Source organism: Sarcophilus harrisii, chromosome 3 (assembly GCF_902635505.1).
Source record: "Sarcophilus harrisii chromosome 3, mSarHar1.11, whole genome shotgun sequence".
Lineage (NCBI taxonomy): Eukaryota > Metazoa > Chordata > Mammalia > Dasyuromorphia > Dasyuridae > Sarcophilus > Sarcophilus harrisii.
The window spans coordinates 272,696,790-272,712,227 of NC_045428.1; the positions used below are offsets into that span (position 1 = coordinate 272,696,790).

Here is a 15,438-nt window from a genome sequence, read left to right on the forward strand (position 1 = left end):
TTAGGTCTTGAAATACTCATATTGCTTATTGCAAAGTACTTTCCCCTAGAAGGTGGTCACCTAGAAGGTGTGTAAATCGTAGCCTTAGTTATAAGGCTTTAGATATAAAGCTTTTGATGAAAGCCAACTCTGGCCCCAGAAACTGGTGTAATGGTGGTTTTAATGGTGGAGAGAACACTTTAGTTAAGATTCATATCTGCATAACATCACAGAAAATAACAGTGTTTGCATCTTCCTGAATTTATACAATATACAATATACAATATTGTATTACTTTAAGTGATAAAGAAGACAATAAAGATTTTTAATAAAGTCTACCCTTTGAAATTTCTATTTGACCTCTAATTACTAATTCATTTCTACTATGTATTGCACAATGTTTTCTTGAGTTTATATCTGGATATTTGACTTACCAGATATTTTTTCTATGCAAATGTCTTATCACAATATTAATACATTTTATAGAATTAACAGTGATGGATTGTTATCATTAGTTTCTAAGTCACAGTAATCTATAAACTTTATATCATACTATATTATATATATAATATACTATATTCTTTATATTATTATATTACTTATATATAATAATATATCATATATTATATTCTATAATCTTTGATTTAAATAAATAAAAGATTTAAATTAGAAAAATAGCTAAAAAGCACCTGAAACCAACACCAATTCAATAAACCCTTTTGTTTGCCTCTTAATCTCTTCCATTATTTAAAAGCAGACTCTAGTTCACAGTAATTTATTTAAGGACAGAAGAGGAAAAAATTGTTTATGGTACCAGACAAATTCTACAATACTTACATTTTCAGTGGTTCCAGTAATTACATGGAGGCCATCATATGTTGATTTAATGTACATGCCCTAAGAAAAAGACACCATCAGAAACCAATTTTAAAGTATTTAGAAAATTTACATGGAAAATATAATTTCACATATGGAAAAAAATCCAATAATGAAATCAAACTTGTCACATGCCTTCTTAAGTCTACATTGCTATCATTAAAATGATGAGAGAACCCTATATCTGAATACTTTGGTTTCTAATGTTCAATAGGACAAATAAGAAAAGATTCTATGCTAGCAGAGGTAACTATTTGACTTGATTCATTTGTTATAAATGACATTGTTTTTCATGGTAGAATTGGAAAATTATCACCATATGGGTTTTCTCTTGTCTTTTAAAAACCAGCAGTGTAATTGTGATATTTTTGTGGGAAGAAAGATAAGTACTTCATAAGAGGAGACAAATATATGCTATTTACAAAGATAGTCCCATTCTTTGAAAAAAATAAATGACAATGGGAGATCCTAAAATCTAGTCCTATATCAACTCACTGTACTTGGAAACTGGAATAGAATTTTATAAACACATTAGCTTCTCCTTAGTTATGCCTTAATAATAAAGGTAAATGGGTACATCAGAGACCCCTCAATGCCATTTATATTTATTGTCCTTTCTCTTTCTTGTATTTTAGCACAATAAATTTCACTCATAATTTCTGGTAAATGTCCAAAAAAGTGCTATTCCAGTGCATGATCATAACATTAAGAGAATCTTAGATTCTCAAAGGTTATTGAGAACAGAAGACATGCTCATGAAGTTATTGCAAAAATCTCAAGATTTCAAGCACAGCTTCTTTGTACTGATTTCTAAATAGAATTTAGATGTTATTTGAAGGCTATTAGATAGAGTAAGTCATTAAAGATTGCCTATAAGAGGATGGTTTTTGTCAATTCCAAATGGGTTCATGAAGAAATAGACACGACTGAGAAATGATTCAACAAACAAAAAAAGAAGAAACTATTTAGACAAATAACTATTAATGTATAATTTTTTCTAGTACAAGATAAAAGGTAAAATTCTACTCAAATAAAATGGGTGAGGACATTTGAATAAGCTTCATTTTGAAATGAAATCACAATGCATAACTTTGGAAAAAAGAGTCCAAGGGACTTTACAAAACATTAAATTTGTGAGGAGCTTGTTAGGAAAGATGAAATTTTAAAAGTATAGCTGAAAATGAATCTTTTAAAAATGTATTGAAGTTATAAACATTTAAAATTGAAAAGAAGGAACTCAAGATTTGTTTTTTTTCACATTTTAATTAAATATTCTCATTTTAAATTATTTTAATTATCAGGGTTATTAAAGTTTTATTAGAAAAAGAAAGAATAGCTTTTTTCTCTCTCCATGAAGATTCTATTACTTAAAATTAATTTCTTATTGAAGAAATAGGTTTTAAGATTCCTACCTGAATAAACTGATTATGCTTTCATTTACTTAGAAATGATAATCTTCAAGAATACTTAAAAATTGGCATAAAGGGAATGTTCTGGATACAATTTTTCAGAAAAGCTATGTATTTAGCTATTCTGAAAAAAAACCTAAATAAAACACACACGCAGACATATATAAATATAATTTCCAAACTTGAAAGTATATATGCTTTACCTCAGGTTCTTCAGCTGTTAAATGGGGATAAAATAATATCTTCCTCACAGGGTTGTTGTGAGCATCAAATGACATAATATTTATAAAAAATTTCTAACACCGTGCTTGGAATATAGTAGGTGCTATATAAATAAATGTTTACTCTCTTCCCTTTTTTCCTTTTCACCAGAATAGGACAGTGAGGCTGCATCTGGGAGAGTTAACTTGGCCTTTCTCCCTCCCTCTTTTCTCTCTGGAGATGTAATCACTCATATTCTGTGTTACAACAATTAGTTTATTTTAAGATTTGGGATAATATGATGGTTTCTCAGGTCTATATAATTCCTTGCTCTGCTATTTGAGGGAGTTTATATTACTTGAAAAATTAGGATTACAACAATAATTGTTCAGCCCCAATTGGTGAAAATTCCTAACATTTAGGTAGAGAGTTCTCTGTCTTAATCTAATTTTATATTTATTCCTAGGTAACCTGTGAAATCTTTGTGGTTGAGGAAAAATACAGGTTTCTGGAAACATTTAGGTGAAGAAGTTAGCAGAGTATGATATGATGTTGATTGATGAATAAGCACCAAGAGGGTAAGTTGGGAGTGAGAAAAGACTTTTTTTTTTTAAACTCTTTTCAGTTCTTGAAGATGTAAGAATAACTGGTGGCTTCAACCTGAATCTTCCGCTGCAAATGCCTATGGGATTGATGACACTCCTTAATCTCCATATTCTTTGCCACAATTTCTCTTTGTTGCCTATTGTCACTGTGTTGCTGATTTTTTTTTTCCAGTTCAATTTTTGCTCTTGTATTCTTCAGACCTTCCTTTCCCCTAAGTTCTGATTCTAAATTACTTTGCTATTTTCATCAAGTTCATCAGAGAATAATCAAGGCCCTTAACCAACCTAAACAAACTTTCTATCACAACTAGGAGTGTTTCTAGTTCTTGTTCAAACCTAGTTTACATATCTTATTGATGTAGTTAAGATATGGTCTCACCTAATAAAGACATCAGGGTAAATTGATCAATTAGTCTTCATTTTTACATTAAATGTAATTATTTTATGATTTTGGACCTTCAGAAACCAATAACTGTAATAAGCAAAGAACAATCTGATCATATTAGAAAGTTAAAATTTGCTTTTTGTCATTTGCTTTTTGTTTTTATAATAGTGCATGAAATTGACCTTGAAGTTAAATATCATATTTTAGGAGCAAAATGAAAATATTCAAAACTTTTTATTTTAAGACTCAAGTCTAGCTAAATAGTTTCATCCTAGATAGCTTTCCAGTATAAATGGGAGACAGAAATAGTACAAATCAATTCATATTCAGAGAATCAAAATATCTTGTTTTAATTGGATACTTTAATTTTACTCCTCCTTATCAAACTATTAAATCTGTTAACAAACAAAACTGACTTATTTGAATTCCTCCCTTCCTCCCTTCCTTCCTCCTTCCTTTCCTTCCTTTTTCCCTTATTTTCTTCTTCCCTCTCTACTTTGCTTCTTCCCTTCCTCCTTCTTTCCTTTCTTTCTTTTTCCTCCTTTTTTCTTATTCCTTCTGTTTTCTCTCATCTCTCTGTCTCTTTCAATCTCTCTCTCTCTCTGTCTCTCTGTCTTTGTTTCTGTCTCTCTCCCCACCACTTTCTGTGTCTGTCTGTCTATATATCCCCTTCCCTCCCTCTTGTTCACCTTCTGTTAGTATATGCCACTACTGTGACTTTCAAGTATGACAATTAATCATGAGTGGAGAATCTACTACAACATATATAGAGACTTGCTTACCCACTTTAGAGATAGAGGCCAATAGCATTGCTTGTTGTATCAGAAAATCCGTTCTGTTTCTAGGACTGATATGAATCTGATAATTCTTCTTATCCTTACACAGAAGATCAAGAACCTAATTTCTCTTTTTTCTCTACCTTAAAAGTTTTCCTTTTCATTTCTGTCTAGTATGGTGAACTTATTTTCTGCTTCCATTATTCTTTATCAAATTCTCAGGTGTCTAGGAATAGCCCAAGCAAACACATGTCAATCAAATGGTTGTCATACTGCTAGCCTAATCCTGAGATCTTATGCTTTTATGTGTTTTATGTATTAACCCTTATAGCAGACTGCTGAAGTTTACTTCCTCAAATCTGCTAGACTACTCTTCAAAATTATATTTTTAAATGTATAAAATAAAATCCGCTAGATTACAAAATAAAACAATTGTGGTATCCAAATATTTCAAAAATAGGTCTTTGTGCCTAGGATAAGAACTTGTAAAAGTTGTAAAGAAGAAAATTTCAGCTTAATGTAAGGAGATTCTTAAAGCTAGAGCTATTTAAAAATATATTAGGCTGCCTTGGGAAATTGTGCTTTTCTCTCTCATTCAAAGTATTCAGACAGAGGCTAATTATCCTGTTGTTGTCTGCATTATACTTGATATTCTTTTTCAGGTAATTGTTGAAGTAGCTAAGTATTAGTTGCCTTAGAAATCACCACTTGACTACCTGCCCAAAAAGAGTATTAAGTGATTAGTTTAATTTCATGAAGTAGATTGCACGGGTTAAAAATAAAACAAACACATACTTATATGGACTACTACTATTATTGTATTTATTTATGAAGATCCATTTGCCTTAATTCAGGAGTCCTTTTGTTGTTAGAACAATGTGCAAAACCCAATTTCCCCCAAACTTTCTCTCCCCTCTTCTAAACATTTTCTCAGCACTCAACATAATGCCTGGCTTCAATGATTTAAACTGGGAAAATCTAAATATTATCAAGTCAATCTCTCTTCCCTTTCATCTTCAGAGAGTATCATGTCAGACTCCTATTATCTCAAGTCCATTATTCTTGTTCTGTTTCTCTTATAACTGACAGAAATCCATATTGAAGACTTTTTACCAAAAATATTGGCTAATTGCTCATGGAGGACTTTTTTTTTTTTTTAAATAAACTGCGTACTTCTTACCAGCCCTTCACTTGGCTTGATGTTTGCTAGCTGGATTACTTCCAAGTGGGCAGACTGTGAAACCAGGGGATCAGATGAAAGGGAGATAATGTGGTCACAGACTCCAGAAAGAGTTTTACACTGAAAGTAAAAAGACAGATTAGGATAAATATTCCAAATAAAGATAAAGCATATCATATAATTGCCTACCTGGTTGATTTTTTTTTCAAGAGAAACAAGCATCAAGAAAAGATAGCACATGATATACACCCATCCTTCATTACCTTTTGAAGTCATATTGTTTCTTCATAAAGTTATGTGGGGAGAACAGAGTGCACATTATGTCACTATATGGTGACATAATACATATAAACATAAAACATAAAACAACATAAAAAAGGACCATTGGCAGTTTCATAAGATAAACTCAGTTCCTCAGCTAGTTAACCTTTCCTCTACTTAGAGAGCAGTCAAAATGTTGTATTCTAGGTATCCTGTCTGATAAGGTATTTTTAAAAAATAATATCTGCAAAATAAATTTATTGATCTTAAAACTCAATGACAATTTAACTAGTAAAATTTATGAATTCGCTCATTCCCCTTGATAACCATAATGACCAGGAAGTTTTATCCAAGGATAAAAATAGTAAAAAATAATAACAATAATGATATATTTGCTTAAGGCATATAACACTGTGTAACATAGGTTGAGCCAGTGTCATGCAATAGCCCTCAGATTTCTACTATTTCTGTTTTTATGTCTTTTCCCCTAGGAAGGTTGAATCACGCATTTTCATTTTTTCTCAATCACACTATATAGTACTCTAATTTACCCAAGATAGATTTCTTGAAGTCAGAGGGGAAGATCATCAATTTGGAAAATATACCAAAATATCCAAAATCCAAAATAAGAGAACCAATTTCTGACAGTTAATTTAAAAATTACATGAACAGAATCTTCTGAAATATTTATATGTAAATACCCATGGAATTTTACCAAGCTAGTTAAAATTAATCTTTAATCTATAGTTATTCTTCCATGTAGTTTAATCAATTTGGAGGATTAATTTCAAATGAATACTGCAATAACATTTTGGTCTTAGCCAAATTAAGGCATATCAAAATAGCAAAAAAGACAGTAACATATTCATATAATTCATAGAGACTTTGCAATCATATATTTATATTTAAGTGAGTAGGATGGATCACAGTGTCTTAATAGTAGGTTTTAACTGTGATGGATGAATGTTGGGATGGGGTGCAATTCATCATACAAATAACTGTTTTAAGTTCTGTTGTATAGCAATTAACATTTTTCCCTTTAAAAAGACTAGATCAAAAAGAATTTTGTTGAGTCCTATGTCACTTATCATAATTTGAAGAAGCTCTCTATAAACTCTCTATTCTCCCAATAAAAATTCCAGGGCAGTAACAAAAATATTTCAAATAGATTTGAGCCTTGATCGAAGTTGGGAAGAAAAGAAACATTTATATAATACCTACTTTGTAACAGGCACTAAACAAAGCAGTTTTATAACTATTATAGTTGATCTACAGTAGTATATAGTGTGACTGAGCAAAAGTTAAAACATGTGATTCAACTTTCCTAAGTGAAAAGAGGTGAAAATAGAAATAGAAATTTGGGGGCTATTGCATAATGCTGGCTCAGAGGGTACTAAAGCCCTATAATCTATGTTACACAGTGCTTTAACAATCATGAAGGATAGATGTTATTATTTCCATTTTACATTTGAGGAAACTGAGGCAAAAGGGGTTAAGTATTGATCCAAAACCACCAATCTAGTAAGTATCTAAGATGGGATTTGAATTTAAGTGTGTCTGATTCAAGAACCAATGCTCTATCCATCTTGTCACATAATTGCTCCTAGGCAAGTAAGTCAACTGACGGAGCCCTCTGTAGGAGAAAAGACTTCTGAAGTCAGAGGCAGTTTTACACCAATATTATAATCAGAACCTTGAAGAGATTTTCAGTTTCCCATATTTGACAGTTTCTCTGCCTCATGGCTACCAACAAATTCCTAATTCCCTCTTTCAGTCCATATGACTCAAAAATTCATCATGTCTAGAAGAAAATCCTTTTAATCCACGACTTGGCTATACTTTCACCTACTTAGGTCACTTCTACTCATATGCAGTTCCTATTTTTTCTGCTTCTCCACTCTTCCATTCTGTGCTAATAAACGCCAGCTCTATTGTTGTTGTTGTTGCTGCTGTGGCAACCCTTTCTTTTAATAATGGAAAACTTTTAAGGAAAAGTGATTAACAAAAAACCTTGTTGACAGTAGAAGTGATTTTCCCCCAAATCTGTACCAAATTGAGGGAGATGTTTCAACATATATTTTTTGAAAACCAAGTTTACTCAAATTAATTTAAAAATTATTATTTTTTAAATTTCGTATTGTATACAGTGTTTTCTTGGCTCTTCTTACTTCATTCTATATTAGTACAATATGTCTTTTTAGTATCTCTAAATCCTCCCTATTTGCTGTTGTTTTCTTTTCTTTCCTTTGGCTATGTAATAGCATTTATTAAATTCAAATAACATTTGTTCAACTATTCTCCAATTAATATGTTCACATTTTATTTCCATTTTTTTGCTACTCCAAAGAGCAGTTCTACTAGATCCTATAATTCTTCTTATAACCGTTTCTTTTTCTGGTGCATATTGAAATATGACTTTTTTTCTGAAGGCAGCATATCCTTGTCACATTCTTCAATATTGGCTACTCCTTTTCCTTACAACTCCCAACACATAGGACTAGGAGAATGAATCAGCATGTTCCCTTTAAAAACTAATATTTTAAAGTTCTCTCTCTGTCATCTTTGATACTTTTATTTAATTATATTCTCAAACCCGGATGTTTACTAACCTCCAGCTCACTCCCCTTCTGTATTTAATCAATTAAATCTTTGACTCACAATCTTTCTTTCCATTCCAACCGTCACCAATGACAACTTCCAACTCGACTGCTATGACTTCCATATTTATCCCACCTGAACTTATGCCTTATTCATATCTTGTTGGCCTGATTAAGGGAATTTGCTCAATATAGTATCACAATGAATTCATTTTAGTACCTAAAATTATTCTTTCATTTTAAGACAATCAAAGGAAATTATGTGTGTCAGATAATAAGCAAATTATATCTCTGTAGAGCTATTTTGGTGAATATGTTAAACTCATTGGTCAATATGTTTATGCAGATTCCAGTAAGATTCTAAATAGCTAGGAAAGGATAGGAGGTAGTTAAGAATATTCTCCATGACAAAGGACTCCATAAATACATTTAAAATATATTAGAGGAATCCAATAATATAATCATGATATCTCAAAATAAAAGATGAAAGTATATATGCAGATAGATTTCCTTCCTGGAAGAGACAATGGGTACCTATACCTGCAAGTATGAAAGTTGGAAAAGTAAGGGGTAATAAAACAAGGGACCATGGATAGAAACATGAAAAAAAGTTATGAAAGGTAAGGTATTTAAAAAATAAAACAATGGAGCCAGGAACACTAACTCTGAAGGTGAGAGGTTTTCTTTTCTTTTCTTTTCTTTTTTTTTTTTTGCTTTTAAGATTGCAAAATAATAAACACTTAAAAACATTCCAGGCAAGCAAGTCAGGGTAAAAATGATCCAGGCTCATGACTCCACAATGATAATGACAGATTCCTAGCTAGTTCAAGTTAAAAAAAAAAAAAAGCTAATCTTTGACTATTTCCTGACTGTTGAGAAAGAGATTTAAAGAAAAATGTTAAGGATATAATGAAAAATACTATAGCATTTATATTGTTTATGTAAGTATTTATTCTCTTGAGAGGATGTTTTATAGTTGATGAATGAAATGACAGAAAATAAATTAGGTGCCTGTGAATGCATGAACTTTGGAAGGGGGCATGTAGATATTTACATTTAGTTTAGATAAATAAGAAAAGCTAAATAAGGAAATGTTGAGTGTACAAAAAAAGTGTATTCCAAACATTTTAATTCATCAAATTTTGTGCATCTCTCCTTTAGCTTTATTATATTCTAGTTTGTATCAGTATTATTTTATACCTCTTTTATTTTTTATACCCTATTAGATTGGAAACTCTTTAGTCCAGGGACTACATTATTTAAAATTAGAAACATAGCTATGTTTGTATCTTTCTATGAAGTATACCATGTAATTTATACTTACATGGATGCACAAAAAATGCACAGGTACATACAATCCCATAAACAATATTATGGACAAATAAGTTGTAAGATTACACGAGATAATAATTGCAAAGTTCTTAGCAGAGTGCCTTTAATATTGTTAAGTGCTATAAATCTTAGCTATTTTGTTATTTATATGATTGTTTTATAGCCACCTTATAAAAAAGCTTCTTGTGATTCTTCAATAAATCCAGCTTTAGAGATCGGGTCTGAACATCCAGATACTATTAAATTCTTCATACAGAAAAGGTGATATTGCATACTAAGGACCTATAATATGTAATCAATAGATGGCTTACATTTACATAGCATTTTAAGGTTTACAGAGTATTTTGCACATATATATGTATATACACACATACACACACACACACACACACACACACACACACATATATATATATATATATATATAATTTGATCCTTACAACAAATTTATGAGCTGTTTCAAATGAACTTAACAAATAATAATAATATTGATATGTAATGATAAATGTAATTTGATTGGTTCATTGATTAAATGGTTTTTAATGAAAAGGAAAAAAAATAATGTAGAAAATGAAGTAAAAACCAGTAATTTAAAGAAATTCTAATTTTTGGGTGAATTTTATTTTATTTTAAAAACTACTAAATCTACATTATACATAAGTGATTATAGTCTTCAGGTGACACACAGAGTGTAATTATAATAGGGCTTCTTAATAATTAGAACATATAGAATTACACTCATGCCAAGACTATATTCCTTCTTTACCTCTACCTCTTAGGATTTCTAGGTGCTTTAAGATTCTGGTTAAGTACTATTCATGATTCCTCAGGCTGTTAGTGCCACCCCCTTCCTAGCCTTTGACTAAATTACTTTGTGTTTATTTTTTATGTATTGTACATCTATATAAAATATATAATACTATTTAAATATATAAATTTATATAAATATAAAATAACTATATAACTATATAAATAAAAAATAATAAGATAAAATATATATACATATGTATGTGTGTGTGTGTATGTGTATTTTACACATATAGATATGTGTCTATGTAAATGTAAGTTTACCTCTGCAGAACTTGAGCTCTTTGAGGGCATCAATTCATGTACTGATGTTTTGTATCTTCAGCATTTAGCCTTGCTCAGAGTAGGAATGCTTTACTACTTAATGCTTTAATTTATAATAAATAATTTTAATTTTAAATTTATTTTTAATTATAATATTCATTTAATTTAATAAATTAATATTAATTTTAATATTTTAATAATTTGCTTTAATTTTAATAAATGCTTGTTTATTGGTTTAGTACTGGTAATTCTATAGCCAAGGTAGGGCATTTCAATTCAAGAATGACTAGATGATGGTATTTTGAAAAGACTTTGCAATGAAAAGTACAGTAATATCAAGTAAGTTGGCAGCTCTGGACTTTTGGTTCTTTGTAGGTGAAAGTAATCTCTTGATCCTACCACATTAGTGCACTGAGATCTAAGTTGAAGGAAGAATATAAGTGGAGAATCCCTGTTTTGGAACCTGATGTGGTATTCAAAAGAAGAATGGCACAAAGTCTTTTACTAGGAAACATCAGTTGTCAAACTGTAGTTTCCAAAGATGATGAAGAAACTGATCAAAAATAGAAGATGACTATTGTCGGAGCAGTTTTAATATCACTTTGTGATCAATTTAGCTTAAATATGTCACAGTCATTATGTGGTATTAATTAGTGTTATTTGTTCAGTCACAGAGACTCTGTGACTCTGGGGTTTTCTTGGAAAAGATACTGTAGTGGTTTGCCATTTCCTTCTCTGGCTCATTTTACAAATGAGGAAACTGAGGCAAAAAGGGTAAAGTGACTTGTCCAGGGTTACATAGCTAGTGAGAATCTGAGGCCTGATTTGAACTCAGGAAGAGGAGTCTTCCTGACTACAGGTCCAACACCACCTATCTATCCTCAAAATTATTGGTTAACAGATAGTAAGAACTTTGCTTTAAAAATGATTTCTGATTTATGTTATCTCTCTTTATCTTGTTCATTCTAAAGGTGAGAAGCATCATGACTTCTCAGGCTAAGGTAAAATGGGATTTTATTTTATTTTATTTATTTATTTTTTTCCTGGCCAATGTTATCTTTTTTTTTTTATTTAATAGCCTTTTATTTACAGGATATATGCATGGGTAACTTTACAGCATTAACAATTGCCAAACCTCTTGTTCCAATTTTTCACCTCTTACCCCCCATCCCCTCCCCCAGATGACAGGATGACCAGTAGATGTTAAGTACATTAAAATATAAATTAGATTCACAATAAGTACACATGACCAAAACGTTATTTTGCTGTACAAAAAGAATCAGACTCTGAACTATTGTACAATTAGCTTGTGAAGGAAATCAAAAATGCAGGTGGGCATAAATATAGGGATTGGAAATTCAATGTAATGGTTTTTAGTCATCTCCCAGTTCTTTTTCTGGGCATAGCTAGTTCAGTTCATTACTGCTCCATTAGAAATGATTTGGTTGATCTCGTTGCTGAGGATGGCCTGGTCCATCAGAACTGGTCATCATATAGTATTGTTGTTGAAGTATATAATGATCTCCTGGTCCTGCTCATTTCACTCAGCATCAGTTCGTGTAAGTCTCTCCAGGCCTTTCTGAAATCATCCTGTTGGTCATTTCTTACAGAACAGTAATATTCCATAATATTCATATACCACAATTTATTCAGCCATTCTCCAACTGATGGACATCCATTCAGTTTCCAGTTTCTAGCCACTACAAAAAGGGCTGCCACAAACATTCGTGCACATACAGGTCCCTTTCCCTTCTTTATAATCTCTTTGGGATATAATCCCAGTAGTAACACTGCTGGATCAAAGGGTATGCACAGTTTGATAACTTTTTGAGCATAGTTCCAAACTACTCTCCAAAATGGTTGGATTCGTTCACAACTCCACCAACAATGCATCAATGTCCCAGTTTTCCCGCATCCCCTCCAACAATCATCATTATTTTTTCCTGTCATCTTAGCCAATCTGACAGGTGTGTAGTGGTATCTTAGAGTTGTCTTAATTTGCATTTCTCTGATTAATAATGACTTGGAGCATCTTTTCATATGACTAGAAATAGTTTCAATTTCTTCATCTGAGAATTGTCTGTTCATATCCTTTGACCATTTTTCAATTGGAGAATGGCTTGATTTTTTATAAATTAGAGTTAATTCTCTATATATTTTGGAAATGAGGCCTTTATCAGAACCTTTGACTGTAAAAATATTTTCCCAGTTTATTGCTTCCCTTCTAATCTTGTCTGCATTAGTTTTGTTTGTACAAAAACTTTTCAGTTTGGTATAATCGAAATTTTCTATTTTGTGATCAGTAATGATCTCTAGTTCTGCTTTGGTCATAAAGACCTTCCCCTTCCACAGGTCTGAGAGGTAAACTATCCTATGTTCCTCTAATTTATTAATAATTTCATTCTTTATGCCTAGGTCATGAACCCATTTTGACCTTATCTTGGTGTACGGCGTTAAGTATGGATCAATGCCTAGTTTCTGCCATATTAGTTTCCAATTTTCCCAGCAATTTTTATCAAACAGTAAGTTCTTATCCCAAAAGCTGGGATCTTTGGGTTTGTCAAAGACTAGGTTGCTATATTTGTTGACTGTTTTATCCCTTGAACCTAATCTATTCCACTGATCAACTAATCTATTCCTTAGCCAATACCAAATAGTTTTGGTAACTGCTGCTCTATAATATAATTTTAGATCTGGTACAGCTAAGCCACCATCATTTGATTTTTTTTTCATTAATTCCCTTGAAATTCTTGACCTTTTGTTTTTCCATATGAACTTTGTTGTTATTTTTTCTAGGTCATTAAAATAGTTTTTTGGGAGTCTGATTGGTATAGCGCTAAATAAATAGATTAGTTTAGGTAATATTGTCATCTTTATTATATTTGCTCGCCCTATCCAAGAGCATTTAATATTTTTCCAATTGGTTAGATCAGACTTAATTTGTGTGAAAAGTGGTCTGTAATTTTGCTCATAAAGTTTCTGATTTTCCCTTGGCAGATAGATTCCTAAATATTTTATATTATCAGTAGTTACTTTAAATGGAATTTCTCTTTGTAACTCTGACTGTTGGATTTTGTTAGTGATATATAAGAATGCTGATGACTTATGTGGGTTTATTTTATAACCAGCAACTTTGCTAAAGTTGTGGATTATTTCTAATAACTTTTTAGCAGAATCTCTGGGGTTCTCTAAGTATACCATCATGTCATCGGCAAAGAGTGATAATTTGGCTTCCTCATTGCCTATTCTTATTCCTTTAATCTCTTTCTCAGCTCTTATTGCTATAGCTAGCGTTTCTAATACAATATTAAATAGTAACGGTGATAGTGGGCAACCTTGTTTCACTCCAGATCTTATTGGGAATGGTTGCAGTTTGTCTCCATTACATATGATGCTTACTGATGGTTTTAAATAGATGCTGCTGATTATTTTAAGGAAAAGTCCATTTATTCCTATACTCTCAAGTGTTTTTAATAGGAATGGATGTTGGATTTTATCAAATGCTTTTTCTGCATCTATTGAGATGATCATATGGTTTTTGTTAATTTGGTTATTAACATGGCCAATTATATTGATAGTTTTCCTAATATTGAACCAGCCCTGCATTCCTGGTATAAATCCTACTTGATCATAGTGTATTATCTTGGAGATGATTTTCTGTAGTCTTTTTGCTAATATCTTATTTAAGATTTTAGCATCAATATTCATTAGGGAGATTGGTCTATAATTTTCTTTCTCTGTTTTCAACCTACCTGGTTTAGGTATCAGTACCATGTCTGTGTCATAGAAGGAATTTGGTAGGACTCCTTCATTCCCTATTTTATCAAATAATTTATATAGCATTGGGGCCAATTGTTCTTTAAATGTTTGGTAGAATTCACATGTAAATCCATCTGGTCCTGGGGATTTTTTCTTAGGGAGTTGGGATTTTAAAGAAAAAAATTAAAGTGATAGTGAATGAGAGGATATGGGGACATAAGGAATAAGCACTGTGACACCCACCTCTTTTAGATAAAAAAAATTTCAGTTTGAGCTGTGTAAACCTTTACCTCTGCACTGTTAATGAATGATACTAATTAGCTCAAAGCACAAAGGGGACATAGTTAACCTAAAAGATTCCTGTGTACCAATCATATGTAATTGTAAGCAGAATATGAGTTGATAATACATTGCCATTGGTGTGAAACAAAACAGTGGCATTATAAACACCATAAAAATATAATGAACTACCAGGGCCTGAAAATATTCCTTCCATTATAATCCACTTTAGTCATATTATCATTAGTGAGTCATGACTAACTTTAATCATAAAAGGCCACGAAAATAATAGTTCAAGGAAGGGTAACAAAGATATTTCAGAGAAAAATATCAAAGAAAAAATGGACTTGGGTTTGTTTAGTTTGGACAAGATAATATTCATTTATGACTTGGTTAAAGTCTTTAAAGACATGAAAACGTTTTTTGCTTTGTTTTCGTTTTATAAGCCAAAATTGATTCTAGAGTTTACCCAGGATAAAATTAGAAGAATAGTAACATCAATAGACTTTAGAAGGATTAATCTCATTGATGCTTACTCCAGGTATGGCACCAAATGACGTCAGAATGTAGGGTGAGATTGAAAGAACGTGGAGGAGCTGAGTGAACCGGAGGACATAAAAACAGAATATCAAGTAAGTTCACTGGGAATGAGGGAGCAGAAGAAGGAGGACAGCAGGTTGACAATCTGAAATAGAATATTAAAATTCAAAGCTTTGGGAGTGATGAAG

General features: G+C 31.5%; 1 protein-coding gene across 11 annotated transcripts in view; it reads right to left on the reverse strand.

Moving 5' to 3' along the window:
• The window catches only part of CNKSR2 (connector enhancer of kinase suppressor of Ras 2), a 315,200-nt gene that overhangs the window by 162,011 nt on the left and 137,751 nt on the right, over positions 1 to 15,438 (reverse strand). For all 11 annotated transcript variants that reach the window (XM_031959496.1, XM_031959493.1, XM_031959498.1 and 8 more), the window contains 2 exons: positions 5,412 to 5,531; positions 817 to 876 (listed from right to left, as the gene is read on the reverse strand). In XM_031959496.1, the coding sequence (XP_031815356.1) occupies positions 817 to 876; positions 5,412 to 5,531 (180 nt within the window). The remainder of the gene's footprint in view (positions 1 to 816; positions 877 to 5,411; positions 5,532 to 15,438) is intronic.